The sequence below is a fragment of the Nelumbo lutea genome, chromosome 4 (genome assembly GCF_056320005.1).
Source record: "Nelumbo lutea isolate HS-2025 chromosome 4, American lotus-T2T, whole genome shotgun sequence".
Classification (NCBI taxonomy): domain Eukaryota; kingdom Viridiplantae; phylum Streptophyta; class Magnoliopsida; order Proteales; family Nelumbonaceae; genus Nelumbo; species Nelumbo lutea.
The window spans coordinates 11,572,678-11,591,340 of record NC_142687.1 but is presented as its reverse complement, the minus strand read 5'-3'; the positions used below and the strand labels follow the sequence as shown (position 1 = coordinate 11,591,340).

At 38.0% G+C, this 18,663-nt stretch overlaps 2 protein-coding genes across 3 annotated transcripts; both read left to right on the top strand.

The window, feature by feature from the left end:
* The first annotated feature begins 864 nt into the window (after positions 1–864).
* On the top strand, positions 865–7,892 carry LOC148853915 (serine/threonine/tyrosine-protein kinase HT1-like). Its single transcript, XM_088941106.1, has 3 exons — positions 865–2,096; positions 4,062–4,517; positions 7,496–7,892. Exons 1-3 carry the CDS (start codon positions 1,737–1,739, stop codon positions 7,742–7,744), a joined length of 1,065 nt encoding a protein of 354 aa, XP_088797232.1. The 5' UTR covers positions 865–1,736; the 3' UTR covers positions 7,745–7,892.
* Positions 7,893–13,909: 6,017 nt separating this feature from the next.
* KLCR2 (Tetratricopeptide repeat (TPR)-like superfamily protein) lies at positions 13,910–18,413 on the top strand. 2 transcript variants are annotated; one of them, XM_088986332.1, is made up of 3 exons: positions 13,910–14,385; positions 15,006–17,039; positions 17,918–18,413. In XM_088986332.1, exons 2-3 carry the CDS (start codon positions 15,040–15,042, stop codon positions 18,126–18,128), a joined length of 2,211 nt encoding a protein of 736 aa, XP_088842458.1. In that variant the 5' UTR covers positions 13,910–14,385; positions 15,006–15,039; the 3' UTR covers positions 18,129–18,413. The 2 variants fall into 2 exon arrangements, with proteins under 2 accessions (XP_088842458.1, XP_088842457.1); XM_088986331.1 differs by having other exon boundaries at positions 15,001–17,039.
* Positions 18,414–18,663: the final 250 nt, after the last annotated feature.

The following is an 18,663-nucleotide window of genomic DNA, read 5'->3' as shown; positions in this document are numbered from 1 at the left end:
TAATTGATGGATAGAATATCACATTATCACGTGTGCCCATATCACCAATTTATTAAACCTGAGTGGTTTCTACTCTGGGGATTCAATGCTTTGTTCTACCACACACGGGATCACTCTTTAAAATTACTTCGAAAAGCAAATATTTTTTCACGTTTCACTGCAATTGGATCTTTGGGTTGGATTGGGGAGATATTTTGTTTGTTTAATTTATGAGGTTAGATATTAGATGAAAAGTACATCCACGGGGAAAGGGAAAATGAGAACTCTCGAGAATCGAGATGTGATGGGGTAGGGGTGCTGGTTCGGTTCGGAAATAGAATTTAATCAATATTTCGGTTAGGTCATTTTTATGAAAATCAAGTCGAATTGAATCAAATTTAAATCAGTTCGATTAGTTTGGTTAGTTAAAATATAAATATATTTTTTATTTATATTTATAATTAATTATTAAAATATATCAATATTTACAATTAATATATAAATATATATTATTATTAATATAAATAGTAATGTTAAAAATATAATAATGTTAATATTAATATTAATATTTATAATTAAAATATAAATACATATATTTATTTTGGTTAATTCAATTTTCAGTTCGATTCAGTTAAACTTTTTTCTCAAACCAAAAACTGGCATTTCTAAATTTATAAAACCGAACCAAACCAAAAACCAAAACCAAAGTAAAAAAAACGAATTGGCTTATTCGGTTTGATAACCGAATTTGAACACCCTATGGGGGGATGGATTAGGGCATTATGGTCCACAGGAGGCGGGGATATTCTAAACCCGTAGCAACTAGATGCAGTGGCATTCTCGAAATTCTGTGTAATGAAATGGGCACTTAACTGAAAATCTGATAGAAGTCTCCATCACAAAAACCCGCTTTGTCCCCTCAAACATGAATCGTCCCACGTTGGGCAAAGACTGAGAGAACCCGCCAGCTCCCAGCTGATGCTTTCACTGCACCGGAAAACCACCCCCAACGAAATCTAACTGACTCTCTCTCTCTCTCGTAATCCTTAGCTCTAACCTCCTCGCCGGGGTACATACCATTAGTCGACCTTTTAAGCTATCTATCTCTTCCTCTAACTTCGACAATTTCTATTTCTGGGTTTGAAATGCCTTGCCTTTTCACCTAATTGAGTCTGGCAGCAATGAATAATTGTTGATTGTCTCAAATTATTATTAGTATTATTATTACTGCAAATTATTATTATTTTACTTTTGATTTGGAGATGGAGGCTTGAGGTTTAGAGGAAGGAGGATGGTTTTGCTGTTTGTTATGTTGTTGCAGAGGAATCGGGTGATGTTTGCGAAAGAGAACGACAGTTTTTCTTTTTTAGTTCGAATAGATACGTAATGTGGGGGGAATTTGAAGTTTAATTTCAGTTTTTTCGAAGAAAACGGTGTTTTTATTCGATTTCGAGGTTGGATGCTTATATTCTTTTCCAGATCTTCAAATAAATGAAGTGAATGAATGCTTTCAAGTATGAGTGCACCAGAGTGGTGTATAAGGAAGAATTTGATAATGTCCGAAATGTAGTTGGAATAGAAACGGTTTCAGTTTTCAAGTTAAACATGATTTATTAATTTATTCGCTTGAAAGATTGCGTTTAACTCTATCGTGTTTAGCTGAACTTTAGGAGACGAGCAGAGTTTAGGGCCTTTCGAACCCACATTTTGTTCCAAAAGGTTTATGAGTAAAGATTTAATGATACTGGTTCGGATCAATGAAGGAATCTCAGTGGTTTAAGCAGATAACGAACCATGGGAGACCCGGAAGGAGGCTCTCCCTCGGAGAATATAAACGAACTGTTTCTTGGTCCAAATACCTGGTTTCTTCTGGTGCAGCAATTAAAGGTGATGGAGAAGATGAATGGAGTGCCGATTTGTCTCAGCTGTTCATCGGGAATAAGTTCGCAATGGGACGGCACAGTCGGATCTATCGCGGGGTATACAAGCAGATGGACGTGGCCATAAAGCTCATTAGCCAACCCGAGGAAGACGAGAACTTAGCTACTATGTTGGAGCAGCAGTTTACCTCAGAGGTCGCCTTGCTCCTTCGGCTCCGGCATCCTAATATCGTGACTGTAAGCTCTGGTGTTCCTTCATTCTTAAAAATTGCTTATATCACAATTCACTGGGTGTGTTCTGAAATGCATTTCCCCCTTGTTCTTGCATTGTTGGGGTGTATCGAGAAGAAATATTTGTGGTACAAGGGTGTTAAGACATCGTAATTACTTTTCTCCTGTTTGGCCTTGCATGAAAATAGAATTTTCAAACACAACGAACTTACCATCGCCTTGAAAATCTATAATTTCTTTTGCCTTTTGTTAAGTTCTCCGTGCCAATTTTACCCTTTAATGGCTTGCTAAGGATGGACGAGAATGCTATCGAGGGTAACACTTCACTTGAAACCTTATTTCTACATAGAGAGCCTAACTGCATGCCATCCTTTTTCCCCATCGCTTCTTCAGTAATGGTTTCACTTCTCACTTTTATCAATCAGCATATCATCTGCTTGTAATAATGACCACCATACTTGTTACTTCTTTTGACGAACTGAACATTTAAGCCTTACTAGTCCCGCAATCAATGTCCTTAAATAAAATGGCGTTGTTGAGTCTAGACTCTAGTGTATGCACTTTCTCCGAAAACGGTAAGACCTCTTAATCTCATATGCAAGCCCTACTTTCTCATGATTCTGGATCCACGATCTTCATGAGTCCTTTTGGGTTCTTGAATTATGAAAAGACAAGAAAACACATCAATTTTTTTTTTTTTTTTGGATGAGTATCAAATATATGCAAGCACTACTTCCTCATCAATCTGGATCCAGGATCTTCACGAGTCCTTCTGGGTTCTCGAATTATGAAAAGACAAACGCATCATTTTTTATGAGTATCAAATATTTTGCTTATTCATCTAATCTTCATTGAAATAAGTCGGACAAAATTTTCCAACTACAAATTTCTATTTATGCATTCACCCTTCTCTAGAATTCTGTTGAAGAATGTGTTTATAATAATACCAGCGTCTCTTTCTTACATTTTCTTTTGGCCTTTGGATTTGTTGGCCATCTTCAACACTGTCTTTCAGTATCAGCTCTCTCACAGAGTTTGCACTCCCAATCCACATCCAAGTCTCCATTACTCCAGAGCTCCAGCTATCCCGTCTTTTATTCGAGACAAAATTGCATCAGGTTGAGCATCCTCTGGGTGAGAGTGGAACAAGATCTGATATAGTTGTTTACTTCCAAATTCTAAAGTTTCTTTTCTCTGGAATCCAGAATCTGATTGCACCTTTAGTAGATCACTGTACATGTTTACCACTGCAGTCATTTCAGGAGAGTGTGAAAATGAAGAATAGTTTTTCTGCAAATCATATAACCAGGAGACCAACAAACTTAATGGATGAAGGATCTGTATACAATTATCATGCTCTGGGCTGAGAGAATCATACCCTTGCAGCTAGATATCATCCACAGAATTCAAAATCAACAACATTTGGCAATTTGCTTTAAAATTCATTCTCTGTAGATATTTTATTTTACCCAACTAGAATGACAATATGATATGCATTATATTTCAAACATATTCATGTGCAACCTAGAAGTCATTTCCCTAATCAAAGCTACAGTAAGGAAGGCTGAGAAGTCTTTCAACCCATGAGGTCAATGCTTTAAATTTCATCTTCAGGGGATCGCACTAGTCACTTGTTACAACCAAAACTTTGTGAAGTGTTTTTTCTTGGAATAAGTAATAGAAACTAGTACATGATGGGGAAATGACAGTTGCTTCAGGCAATTTTGTAAAAAAATCATGCAGTTGAGCTATGAAAACATGAAAAGCATGGCAATGTTCAATATAAAAGAAATATAGGTATGGAGTTATGTATCTGTGTGAGATGTGACTGCCTTATTTTTGTAATTATGTCAACTAAGTAACTAGTTATTAACGTAATGAATGTATTTATCTTGTTTTAACAATGGAGCCCTACCATGACCACATTGCTTTATTTGACCAAAATGTATTAATTCTACTTTCTTCGTGCAGTTTGTTGCAGCATGTAAGAAACCCCCTGTTTTCTGTATCATCACTGAGTATTTGGCAGGGGGCTCACTGCGAAAATACCTCCACCAGCATGAACCATATTCTCTTCCCCTTGACCTGGTTTTAAGGTTGGCCCTTGATATTGCTCGTGGAATGCATTATCTTCATTCTAAGGGGATACTTCATAGGGATCTCAAATCAGAAAATCTACTGCTTGGTGAGGATATGTGTGTCAAAGTGGCAGATTTTGGTATCTCCTGTCTAGAATCTCAGTGCGGAAGTGGAAAGGGGTTCATGGGTACTTACCGCTGGATGGCACCTGAAATGATAAAGGAAAAGAAACACACGAAGAAAGTTGATGTATACAGTTTTGGCATAGTTCTTTGGGAGATTTTAACAGCATTGACTCCTTTCCAGGACATGACTCCAGAACAGGCTGCTTTTGCTGTTTCAGAAAAGGTACAGGCACCTTAAAATTTTTCACATGTTACTTTTTTTAATTTACGCAACGGTTGGATTGCTCCATTGTGACCTGGGTAACCAGGGTTCAAATCTTGGAAACAGGCAGACAGCCTCTCTGTATGTGCACAGGGGTAAGGCTGCAGACCCTGCATTGGTGGGAACCTCGTGCACTAGGCTGCCCTTTATTTAATTTTCCTTGAGATATGGGGGCATTTTCTTGCATAGTCATGATTAGTTAATGTTTATATTAGCATCTGACCAATTGCTGCACCTCGAGTAACTTGTCTCGTTGTTTTTTTATATTTCCACAGTAGAGTAGGATTTTAACATTACATGATGCCTTGGCAATGTGTAGTTAGGCCCTTTGTAATGATAGACAAAGAATTTGGAACTGGTAACTTGCTGGTGTAGATAGAATTAAATAAAAGGTGGTATTAGCAAAAAGAAATCAGTTTTTCCATTCTACCTCTTTACCAAGTTCTCCTATTTCTACCAGCTTCTGCACCTAGAAAAACTATGTTTGTTATCAATCTTACCATTAAAACCAACCTATGGAATTACTCTTATGAGAATGTGGATTCTCTTGAGAAACAGGGTTCCTGTATGATACGACGATTATTACATTGCTAGGATTTCCATATTACCAATGAACTATTATAAAAAAAAAGGAAAAAAAGAAAAGAAAAAGAAAAGAAGCCTCTAATGATCACCCCCCTATTACGTGATAAAAACATCCATGCATAACATTGGTACCATTTGATGCATGCTTGTCTATTTGCTATTTATGAATAACATTTATATTCAGCTATATGTTTAAGTAGCACATAACCTTGGTATTGAAAAAGAAAATTTTACTAATCTTTAAGATAAGAAACCCCAATTATTAGGTTTCCTGGGTAAAGAGAACCTTCCCCCTCCCCCAAATAGGTGGAAAATATGTCAAAATTGACTACTGTAGGCTTTAATGACTAATAGATTGTCTTGCACTTGGATCTTGATGAGTTGGTTCCTGAAAATCCTTTTGCAGTAGTTTGTCCACTTCCTGTGTGGATCTGCAGTTTTGTCCATGGCTGATATCAGAAATGAGTAGAACTGATTTAAAAGACCTATGTCCCATGTGTCAATAGTGGACATCAGATTGTTTTATCATAAGATATCAATCAATTAGATCAATTTAAAAAAATCATATATGATGAGTCATAGTTTCATGATACACCCATCATTCCTTTCAATCTATTGCAAGTTGAGGAGGATAGAAGGACTAGAGGTAAAAGGATATAGATTGAAGCAGTAAGAAGTAATTTAAGCACTCAGCACTCATAATGTAACAATGGATTTGGCATTAAACGAAATAGAATGGCAAACAGGATTTATTTAGCCAACCCCATATTGTTTGGGATTAGGCTTGGATGATGATGATGATCCATCATTCCTAATTTCTATGAATGACTGAAGATGTGAATGAATGTCCCTATAAATTATAGTGCTCTTCTGGTTTTTCCCATGTTGATATTGTTTGTTGTTCTTCCCTACTCTGCACTTTTTTTTGTTTCCCAATTTACATTTTTAAAATACTCTATTTTCTTCATTTTAGAAAAGTTTCCAAGTTATGTAATTCAAATCCTCTATCCTATGTTTTATTAACTGTGGCTCTGGTGATTTGCAATTGCATCACTTCATTGCTGATATATTAAAAAAAAATTCAATTCCATTTTCTGCCTCCCATCAACACTAAATCTCATGGTTATTATCTAATGAGAAATGTGGAAGGGCATTGTGCTTAGCATATTTGTGAATAATATTACAATGTAAATTGCTATATTTTCCTCGGAATAAAATGAAGCAGACATCTCTTTTATCCTTGCACATTGTAACAGCATTAAATTAGCAAGAAAACGTACGTTATGACAGGATTTGCACTTCTCTTTTCCTCTTTAGTATAGTTTAGTCTCTAGGGAAGAATTGCCAGAGAAATTATCTAGAATACCTTGATATGTCAAAATAGATGTAATCCACATTATTTTCCCATTGTAAATACTTAATTTTCACTAGTCTTTATGAGTACAAAAATGGGTCATTTGTGGCTATAAAGCTATAATTTACTTTGAAGTAGAGAGTTAATTCTTGTGGCTCTCAATTTCTTCCTTCCCCTTTGTGTTGGTTCTTGAATTGCCTGCTGCTGCCTCTGCTTGCATGTGCATTTTTTATGATGCTTCCTCGAGTGTGTTGAACAGTTAATTCTTATTGAACTTATAATTTGGTTCATCAGTGGTGGTATTAATGTGTGTATGAGAGAGAGAGAGAGAGAGAGAGAGAAAGAGAGAGAGAGAGAGGACATATGAATGCAGAAAGCTACATGTAGTTTGATACAGGATGTCAGTGTGCTTTGAAATTTATTTGTTAGAAGCATAGTTAGTTGCTTGATAGATGTCGATCATGCCATTATTCAGACTTCATAGGTCCCATAAATTGTAATCTGGCATTCACTCTTATCTGTTCTACTGAAGGTGACCTAGTCTTTACATTCATTTCCACTCAGCAGATCGGCAAACCTATTTCATTTTGACCAGTTATTAGAATTTCTAAGATGAAATGCCTAGTACACTCTGCTTCATACCCTATTCTGCCAGATCTGGTGCTGATATTCATCCAGGGACTTCTAATAACAAAAAAATCAGAAAAATATGAATCCATAAACTCAAACCTTGAAAACTTCAAAACGCCCCTATATGGACAGGAAAATCTGCTTGATGCGAAACAAAGAGAAAAAAGATGAACCAAGTTATGTGTTGATTTGATGGTAAAGTGTACAGTTTATTTAATGAGAAGATTGTACAGAATGTATGATACAGGAGATAGTATGATAGTTTAATTCTTTTCTAACAGTTACTGAAAAAAAAAATCTTTGCTAAGATTTGTCATAGAAAACAAAATTCACAAGTGCCTTATGTGCCATATTTGCTGGACTGGTGCAGAATGCAAGACCTCCTTTGCCCCCTGCTTGCCCAAAGGCATTCCGCCATCTCATAAGCCGATGCTGGTCAAGCAACCCAGATAAGCGGCCCCACTTTGATGAGATCATCTCAATCATTGAGAATTACACAGAAGCTCTTGAAGAGGATCCAACATTTTTCTCATATTACAAGCCATCAAAACATCAAACATTTCTGCAATGCATCCCACGGTGTAAAACTCTCTGTAGGTCCACTTCCTTGAAAGCCTAGAATTTTTTTTTATCTTGAATTGTGTGACATGTAGTATGTACCATATATTTCTTCCTGTGGTTCATATTTTAAATTATGAGCCTTCTATGTAACTTTCTGGTTAAAAATGATTAACAACAGGAATAAAAAGGGTTCCTTATCTTGGTAAGTGAATGTGTATATTTGCCACATTTTCCTTGTTATCTTTGTGCAGAATCCATAACTGAACTCTTAAATTGCTTGAAATGTTATTGAAAATATCTGATTATTCTAATTCTCATTCTTCTTCTCTTTTTGTTTTAAATTGACCAAGCTTTGCATAGTCATGTTATGTTATATCGAGTGTGAACTTTTTCTGTGTCTTTGAAATTTTCTTGTTAACGGTATCCTGATAATTAGTCCTAAATCAAGCAGCATTAGATATTAAAGATGTGGATTACAAAAAAAAAGGATATTAAAGATGTGTAGACTCATATTTGGAAGATGTATTAATTGCCATCTTCTGTGCCTCCTTTTTTCTCATTCTTTTTTGCTGGGTAAACAAAACAATCTATTCAGAGATACAAGAAGCAAGTTTCAAATGGTAGTCTAAAATAGGAGTGATCATTTTCAGCCTGGCCCACAAAAACCAGTCCGGCCAGGAAATTCCACACTTGGGCCTAGGTTTTGTGCTCAGGCCCAGTATCTGTAGCATTGCAACACAAGTGGATCGATTGTTGATATGAGCCCTATACAGAAGTGTGGGGAGAGTAATCAATCACCAGTGTCACTTGAGCATATTAAGAATGTTAGAGGAGGCAGTTGTTGCCGTGATTTTATGGGTCGATTGTTCATATGAGCCCTATACAGAAGTTGCATGTACCTATAGGCTACAGTAGTCAACATCCACAGAGTGAAGCCATGGTAGACAGAGCTACCATATTAACTCAACTTTTGTAATCATCATCTAGTACAGTTAGTACCTCATGACAGGCAGGAAATACTGGCTTTTTCTTATTTTTTATAGTGACCTCACCGACTGTCCAACTCTTGTCATTGTAAGGCCAGAAGGCTGTATCCGAGTTTTATCCTCACTATACTGACATAGTCTTAGGGTTATACCAATATTCACAACTAAGTATACTGACATGGTCACCTGAGCATTATGCAACCATGTCCATGTGAATGTGATGAGACTTTTGTCCGATTGGAGGATTTGTATATATCCTAGTCCTACTAGTCAACGGCCAGTGAGTTTTAAACCCATTGAAAACCTCACGGCCTTATCCACAATCCTGTTGCTTGGCCTCCCTTGCGCATCAGAAATATTTTAGAGGCTTAACTCATGAGTTTGGCTTTAATTAAGGAATAAACTCGAGCCTGGGGCCATAGATGGGACCCATAACTACTTTAACCGGAGGATCCAGCCCTGCAGTAGAATGGCTTCCACATAGAGCAGATGACAAGAATCTTGTTGAAAGTTGATCTTTATCCCAACTGTTTTCTTTTTTTTTTTTTTTTTTTTTTTTTGTTTTCTTCTATCGTTGGATGACTTGTTGAGATCTCCAATGACATAAAAGGTTACAGGTAGCCTAGCTGGTAATGCTCAAAAACAAGGTCTCTTTTCTTTGGTTAGATTTGCATCTTTTTGTATTAGTGATCGATAAGGTAGAAGGGTTTTTTTCTTCTATATATTTGGCAACTGGCAGAATTGAGAACCACAGTGTTTGATTGTTGTGGCTCCCCACCCATTAAATGTTGGGTAGCCACTTAATGACTTAATAGTGTCTTTATCCTATTCCTGTATTAACTCGGCAATATTGTATCTTTTCGTGTTTTGACGTAGCAGGAAAAGAGGCAAAAACTGGAAAACGAACAAGTCCTTAACTTCTTGATTGCTTGGGCTGTATTCGCCCCATATCATTTGCCACCTGTACCACAGTTTAGCAGATACCCTTCTCGTGTTATTCCACTATTTCTTTTTTTAATTTTTTTTAGTGAGGACGGAGAATCCAGGGTGGCTATGATTGAAGACTCCAAATTCCCTTCTCACCCACTGGACTTCCAACTTACATTCAGTAGGTGAGGGTGGGGTCATGTACTTTAGGATAGCCATTAGATTAGGTGGCAGCGGCACACATGACACTATCTTTCAGTTTTTATTAACACAGAAAAACTGGGTCCCAAGCCTCTCGTGGGACAATTCAAAGCTGGCTGGCTGGTGGTGGTGGCCTGGCCTGGGGTACCGTAATGAGATAAATATGACTTTTTAAATTTTAATAATTCACACCGTTGGACGAACAGGACCATCAAATTGGAGATGCTCGGTAGTTACAGGCTCATCCATCGGCAGAGATGGATTCGGTCCATTCAATTGGAAGGCCATAAATAATTCGGTGGTTGATACTTGATAGACTTTTTTATTTTTTTGTATTTCGACGGATGTCAAAAAACGATCCATAGTTTTTACTTTTTTTTTTTTTATCATGTAATAACTCTTTCTCAGTTAATAATGTTTAGGTCAACAAATATATGTTGGAACAATTTAATTTTAGAATTATGAACTTTACTTGCTTGGCTTAGTTTTATTAGTCAAGGGTTAGGGGGCATGATACAAGTAAATTTTCATTTAGAAATTTTTTAAAAAGCCATTAATGATAAATTTTGTCTAAAGAGGAACAGATGGATCCATTTGGAGAATACTTATTTTCTTCTTATATGCCATTAATGGGTTATCTAGTTATCTCTCTCCTCGCTTCTCTTAATTTAAGTTTGTAAGCATATAGTTTCCAATATACCATCCCAGATACCCACGTACCCAAAATAGACTAATACCTGAACATCTGATTTAAGGAGCCACAGCAGAACACTAACAAGCAGTCATGAGATGTGGGATGTGGTTTTAGCTTCATAGGTGGGGCAAAGGCCAAAGCAGCAAAGAGGGTACGGAAAAGGATCGGAGTAGATTTTTGAATTACACTGCAAATCTATAAAAAATCAAAATGTCAAATACCATCACTTTATACATCAATGCCCACTTATGAATTGGCATGAATTTCGAGTTTATACCTATCCCAACTGTAATTCGGGCCTAAGAATTCTGACCCTGCTGACCGTCATTCTCCCAAGAGAGTACCCTCATCATAGGAGCTATGAAGATTCAAGAGTTAAAGACTGAACTGAATTCCCTTTCATACCCCTTCGAAACCTATAACGTTATCAGTGATCACCATTTACCCCTCCAATCGGGAGAGGATTGGCTATACACCCGGCTGTACTTATCATGGTTGAATACGCCAATGTTCAATACAGTTGGGTCCTAGATGGGGCCCACAATGATCACTGGTGTGTTCAATAGTGATAGGTAGTTCAGCTGGGTGCAAGGTTTAAAGTACCGTTACGTATTGGCCCGTATCGGCCGATACGTATTGTTTTAGGACCCTTCTGATATACCCCTACAGTGGGTGTATCGGGGGTCTGACCGAATCAAAGGACCTAGACCAGCTCCCTTGAACCAGTTTTGAAAAAAAAATATATAAAAAAGATAAAAAAAATGAGTATTAAAACACCCGATACATCCCTACCGACGTATCGAGCATATCGATATTTTGAACCTTGGCTGGGTGTGTAAAATTTTGTCTCCAACTCATCCAGACCGCCTCCAATCATGTTGTGCCATGCAGTAGTCCAAATTCATTACCATGACACTTTGGCATTACATGGAGACAGACCCTGCCTTAATGCACCTCAATAGATTGGCTTATGAAGTCTAGTCGAACTCCGACCTCACTTAAGAGCACATTAGTAGATTGGGTTACCAACTTGGAGCACATAACCAATTTGACTGTCCCTGCTCTCCCAACCTACTTATTTGACCTGGGCAATTTGCAACCTAAGGGACTTCTTCGACCTCAGTATACCTCTGACCTACGTAGCACGATGTTTCTCTTCTCCGTTTGCGCTAGATAGTTGGCCTGAGACATACGTGAACACAATGCCTACTTGCCAAGGATAAGCCCACTAAGGACACTCGTAGTGTCGTATGGTACAACCCATAAAGAACGAACAAATAGACTTTAATAGACCAAACATGTTGGACACGTCTCAGCCAAATCTCGAGGTCTATATAAGGGCGAGCCTTCACCCTAAAAAGGTACACTCACAATTCTGCACGCACTATGATTCTCTGATTCATGCTCTATTGCTCTCTTCCACCTTGCCAGCTTGGTACTTACTTGATCGTCGGAGTTCCTTGCCTGAGAAATTCTCCTTGGTCCCTCTGATGTCATTTGTCTTGCAAATTCATCACCCAACTACTCTTGCTGAGCTCCTAGTTGTCACTGCTAGCAGGGACTCAATGCATCTAGTCATCATCACCACTAGGGGTGCAAGTTAGGCAAGTTGGGCCAGGTTTATGGTTAACCCAAACCCGACCCTAAAATTTGGGCTTAAGGTCCAAGCCCAGACCGGGCCCAAGGTCAAGCCCAATTTTTTCAATTCAAACCCAACCCACACTATAATTTGATGCACTCGGGTTGGGCTCGGGCCTAGGCTCGACTCGAGTTGGTTAATGAACCTACTCTAAAATAATAATATATAAATATATTTATATGTATGTATATGTATATATGTATATATGTATGCAAAATTTACATATATACACCTATGTAATTATAAACGTGTATAGTTGGGTCAGGCTCGAACTGAGTTCAAGCTACCTAAGGGCTAGGCCCGGGCCCATCTTGAAAAATAAAAAAAAGCCTGACTTATTGTGCTTGAGCCCAACCCGAGGACCGAAAGTCCAAGCCTAGGCCGTGTAAAATTTTAAGTTGTGCCAGTTCTAGCTCGGGCTGGGCCTACCCAAGTTGCACCCCTAATCACCATTCACCAAGCCAAAATTTATAGAAATAAAATGATGGGTTTTACATTGATAATAAGTAAAAAAACACTTTAATACCCTTAAAGGTTGTGTTTGGTTGCATGCATGGTTTTCAAAACCGGATCAGACCAGAAAAATCGGGAAGATCAGTTCCGTTTTTTCCCAAAACCATTGATTTTGGTTAGCAAACCGTTGAACCAGCCGGTTAACCGTTCGAACTGTTTTGGCCATTTTTTCAAAAAAATTTATTTTTTATTTTTTTGTCAAAACGGGCCGACCATTCGGGTCGAACGGTCGGACCATTCGATCGGTAATCGGACCCCTGACCGGTTCAGTCACCGGGTCGATTTTAAAAACCATGGTTGCATGTACAATGAAGAAAAATAAGGGCCCATTTGATTTGAGGGCATAAGGGTTTGGAATCAAATCAGAATGGTCTAATTGTTTAGTTGGGCAGAATTGGAATCCCATTTGTATTTCTGATGGAATGGCATTTTTCCCATTTGAGAAAATGGCCATTCTCTCTCCCTCCCTTGGAAATAAAATCCCATTCTACTTGATTCCAATTTCAATTCCCATCCGATTCATCTCTAAACCAAACAAAGCATGAGAATAGACTATTTTGATTCCTATTGATTCCAAAGGATTTAGATTTCGATTCCAATTTTGATTCCAACTGTGAGTAAACGGACCCTAAGTTATTTCCCTAAAAAATTCCTATTGATTATAACTTTTTTTTTCGGTCATCATATTGTCAAATTTTTTTTTTCCAGTGAGTTTGTGGTTTGTTGTTTTACTTGGAAAACAAACCTGAGTATATAGTTGAAAAATGCACAGGTGCCGGAAGATATAATTCTGTTTAGAAAATGACTCGCCAACCCCAAATTTTAGAAGGAATATCATTTTTTCTACAATTATTATTCACTTCTTGGAAAATATTTTACAGCCACGTTTTACATGCAATTAGATACTGCACAAAATAGCAGATTCTAAGAAAAAAGTCATTTTTAATACCACTTGCTTATCAGCTTCCACTATTCTATTTCATACTTTTTTTATATATTTTTATACTGTTTATATATCATCGGATACCATGTCAATCCACCCTACTTGATTCCTTCGGAGAAAGAGTGGGAAAATAAACCCATGAGGCCATAACCAGAAGGACAATCTTTTTTCAACGCAAATTTACTAAATTCCGAAACCACCCCAATCCATTGCTATAAAATCTTTTTTTTCTCCGCGTGTTAGAGATAGAGTGGGCCCCACTAAATTTTACATTACCCGCTTTTAAAGTAAACGCTTCTCTCTCTACCTAATCTCATGAAAGTCCGGCAATCAAGGCCTCCAATCAGCAGCACTTTCGGGCTTTGAGCGGCTGTCTTAACTAATGCAGGCGGGGGCATATTCGTACTTTTAAAGGGAAATTCGAGTGTATTGCCACGTGGCAAGTTCAACCAATACAAAAACAACGATAGCAAATCGGAGTTTCGGACTTCACGGTTGCAGCCTTGCAGGCGCGGTGGGGGAGCGGTCGCCTTCGCTAGTTCTCTTTGCTTCGACGTTCCACCGCTGCGACCCTCCCCCGGAAATTAATTTACTTGTATTATTATTAGAATATAATATAGATCTCTGGCTTCCAGTTCTGCCCTCATCCGTCTGCTTAATTCCTCTCCCCTGTCTTCTTCTACCGCCCCTCTCTCTTTATATAAGAGAGAGTGAACTTTCTCTTCTCTCTCGCGCTCCCTCTCAGAGTTCAGACAACACAAAACTTTGGCCTTATTTTTCATGGCGGATTGTTAAGGTATGGACCTGTATTCTTCATATATAGTGTGACGTTCAGTTCCTGAATTTTTTTTTTTTTTTAGTTTGACGTTTCTAATCTGCCGTTGCATCAATTAAGAATTGTTCAGTACCTTTTCTTTATGTAGATTTTCTTTTCCGCCTCTCCTTTTGTTTTCTTAAGGATTTGAGTGGTGTTTCGTAGTTTTGGATGCTTAGACTACTGATTCGTGGAAATCTGGAGATCCGCTGCAGAAGCTCCCTAATATTGTTGACCTGTGTTTTCTTCATGTTGTTTGTTTCAAAAGTAGAGAACTTTAGAAGGACTTTCTGTTTTATTTGGTCTTTGTTCATGTCTTAATGAAACGTCAAATTTTTTTTCACTTCTTACACCCTAATATGGTCCTGTCATTTCGCAAATACAGTCGGTTTTGGTCAAGTTTCCAAGTTCCAATGGTCGCCGTTTGGTGTTGTTTGAATCTGTCTTCAGATTTCGTTGTTTACCGTTTACTCTATAACCGTTCTTAGATAGCGGTTTTATATCTATTGAAGAAGTCAGATTTTAAAGTTGTCGTTATTTGTTAACGGAAGATTGTTTGATTTGGTCTTTTGATTATGTTTTTTGGAAATAATCCAGATTAGTTACTTGTTTTGCGAGCTTGTATCGAGTTGAAGTATGCCTGAATTTGTCATGGATGGAATCAATGGAGAGGGTACTGAGAGTGAAGTAAATGGCAACTCATCACCTATTAAGGAAAATTTAACTGTGAATCGGTCCCCGAGGAGTACATTGAGTCCCCAAAGCCCCCAGAGTGCTCTTGGTATGCCTTTGGATGGCATGGTCGACACCTCCATCGAGCAGCTTTATGAGAATGTCTATGAGATGCAGAGTTCTGACCAGTCACCATCCAGAATTAGCTATGGATCTGATGGTGAAGAATCAAGGATTGATTCTGAGTTACGCCACCTTGTTGGGGGAGAGATGAGGGAGGTGGAGATAGTGCAAGAGGAGGTGGTGGAGAAGCCAGAAGTGGACAGTGGAAGTGGTTCAATTTCTAAGCAAGAAAATGGTACAGATAAGAAGTCCAGGCATACTGATAATACTCAATCTACCAGTGCAAAGTCCACTTCTTCAATAAAATCAAAGAGACCTTCTCGATTGCAGGTAGACTCTGAGGTTTCAACAAAAACAAGTCCTAGGACACACGGTAAACCTCCTCTTGATAGACTAGGTGATAATAATTCAATAAAACCAAATACTGGAGTTTCCCCTGTAAAGAAACCAAGAAATTTTGGTCTAGGAAGGACAATACTACAGAACGGAACCGAGTATCCATCAGAGGCAGGTGTAGACAACCAAAACCATGGGCCTTTTCTACTTAAACAAGCGAGAGACTTGATTTCTTCTGGTAGTAATCCCCACAAAGCTCTTCAATTTTCTCTTCGAGCTGCAAAATCATTTGAAAGATGTGCGAATGGGAAACCCAGTTTAGATTTGGTCATGAGTTTGCATGTTATAGCAGCAATATACTGCAACTTAGGCCAGTATGCTCAGGCCATTCCTGTGCTTGAGCGCTCAATTGAGATTCCAATTGTGGAAGAAGACCAAGATCATGCTCTTGCTAAATTTGCTGGACACATGCAGTTGGGTGATACATATGCAATGTTAGGTCAGCTTGAGAATTCCATAGTATACTACACAATGGGTTTGGAGGTCCAGAAACAAGCATTAGGGGAAATGGACCCAAGAGTTGGTGAGACTTGTCGCTACTTGGCTGAAGCTCATGTTCAGGCATTGCAGTTTGATGAGGCTGAGAAGCTCTGTAAGATGGCTCTTGACATCCATAAAGAGAACGGTGCACCTGCTTCGCTGGAAGAAGCGGCAGACAGAAGGCTGATGGGTCTTATCTGCGAGACAAAGGGAGACCATGAAGCAGCTCTTGAGCATCTTGTTTTAGCTAGCATGACCATGGTGGCTAATGGCCAAGAAACAGAGGTGGCTTCTGTTGATTGCAGTATTGGAGATACTTACCTATCATTGGCTCGGTATGACGAGGCTGATTTTGCTTATCAAAAAGCACTGACAGTGTTCAAGTCCAGCAAAGGGGAGAACCATCCAAGTGTTGCTTATGTCTTTGTCCGTCTTGCTAATTTATATAACAAGACCGGGAAAATCAGAGAGTCCAAGTCTTATTGTGAAAATGCCCTAAGGATATATGAGAAGCCCATTCCAGGTATATCTCCGGAGGAGATTGCTAGTGGTCTTACTGATGTCTCAGCTATCTATGAATCTATGAATGAACTCGAGCAGGCACTGAAGTTGCTTCAGAAAGCTTTAACGATATATGACAATGTTCCTGGTCAGCAGAACACCATTGCAGGTATCGAGGCCCAGGTGGGAGTCATGTACTACATGATGGGGAACTACAATGACTCGTATATTTCCTTCAGTAATGCTATAACAAAGCTTCGGGCGAGTGGGGAGAAGAAATCTGCTTTCTTTGGGATTGCTCTGAATCAAATGGGACTTGCTTGTGTTCAACGTTATGCAATAAATGAGGCTGCGGATCTATTTGAAGAAGCAAGGAATATTTTGGAGCAAGAATATGGACCATATCATCCTGATACATTAGGAGTTTATAGCAACCTTGCTGGTACTTATGATGCAATGGGCAGGTATGTCCACTTCGCTGTTATCTATCCTTTTTTAAGCATGATGTATTCAATTTACTAGTTGTCATGTAGTAACTTCCATTTGCAATTGGCTCTTTACATTTTTAAAGGAAATGTCCTTGTTTTCTTTAACCAACTCATACTAACTACTACATATTTTTTGGGGTTGATCTTTTACTAGTATTACGTCTCACAAAGGGGATGGTAATGTTTAAATTCTTTTATTCCCATTGTTATTTTGATAAATGCAGATTAATTCTTTTGAGAGAACAGAGATGTAGAGTAATAATTTTGGGATATTCAAGTTTTGGCTAATCATATGGAGGATTCTGCTTTCGTTATCTTGGATGCTATCAGATTAGCTAACATATGTGGAGGTGACTAGGATATTTAGAAGCACACAAACTAGGAACCCCCAAAACTATTTTTAAAAACTACATACATTTTCTGGGAGTTTGGAAACCACCTGAAAGGAAATAATCATTGTGGTTTTCGCTATTCATTGCCCTAGAGAGCACAAGTTCATCATCTAAAATGGATAATTTCCTTTATATTTTTTTAATTCAAAGTGTGGATCTATTTTTTGTTGCTCAAAACAGATATAAATGAGGTCATTGTCATGATTTCAAGAGATGTTAAGGACTTGACAACAGACAGTTATTCTTTAAAATGATGACGTATAGGTTCAAATGCCATGAGAGATTCAATCTGATAACTTGTTTATTGCAAACATCCAAAAATGCTCTTTGCAAATGATGAGCCTACAAGTATAATATCAGATTTATTTAATTACAGATTTTTAAATGCATGCCTTCATTGAAAATCCACAAAGACCAGGTTTGTTGTTATTGATGTTTTAAGTGTTATCTTTTTTTTTTCAGGTTGGGTGATGCCATTGAGATTTTAGAATATGTTGTTGGGATTAGAGAGGAGAAGCTAGGAACAGCAAATCCTGATGTGGATGATGAGAAGAGGAGGTTGGCTGAATTATTGAAGGAAGCAGGTAGGGTGCGGAACAGGAAAGTGAGATCACTAGAAACCCTTCTTGATACCAATACTCATTCTGTAAAAGAAGATGCCTTAAGGGTATAATTATTCTGGTGATGCATGAAAGCATGTGTAAAATAGCATAGTTAAAGGAAAAGATTAGCTGATGGGTGTATTAATTAGATTCTTGTTGGAAGGGTTGAAAGAAATTACAAAGGGAGGAGCTTTTAATTGGAATGATTGATTATATTATTCTTTTCGTTGGTTAAGGGGGTCGGTGGTTGTATTTGTCTTTTATTATTTTAGGAATTGGTGAAATTCCTATGGTGACATTCTGATTTTTGTATTCTATAACGCTTATTAGAATATGATCAAATAATTAAAGCATCACACAGTAACCCTGCTCTAGTTGAGTCAGGGTGTTTTCTTTTCTTTTATTCTTCTTTTTTTTTTTTTTCGGGGGGGGGGGGGGGGGTTGGTTGTGAAGAACACTTAAAAGAGATGAGATGCCGTTGATCTGATCATGTTAAACTGGAAGTCCACACGGTTGTCTCATTAGATGTCCCCTGGTTCTTACTTCTCCAAGAGAAAATTCGAAACATCTCAAGTAGATTTAACCTAGATCATGCAAATGGTTGCC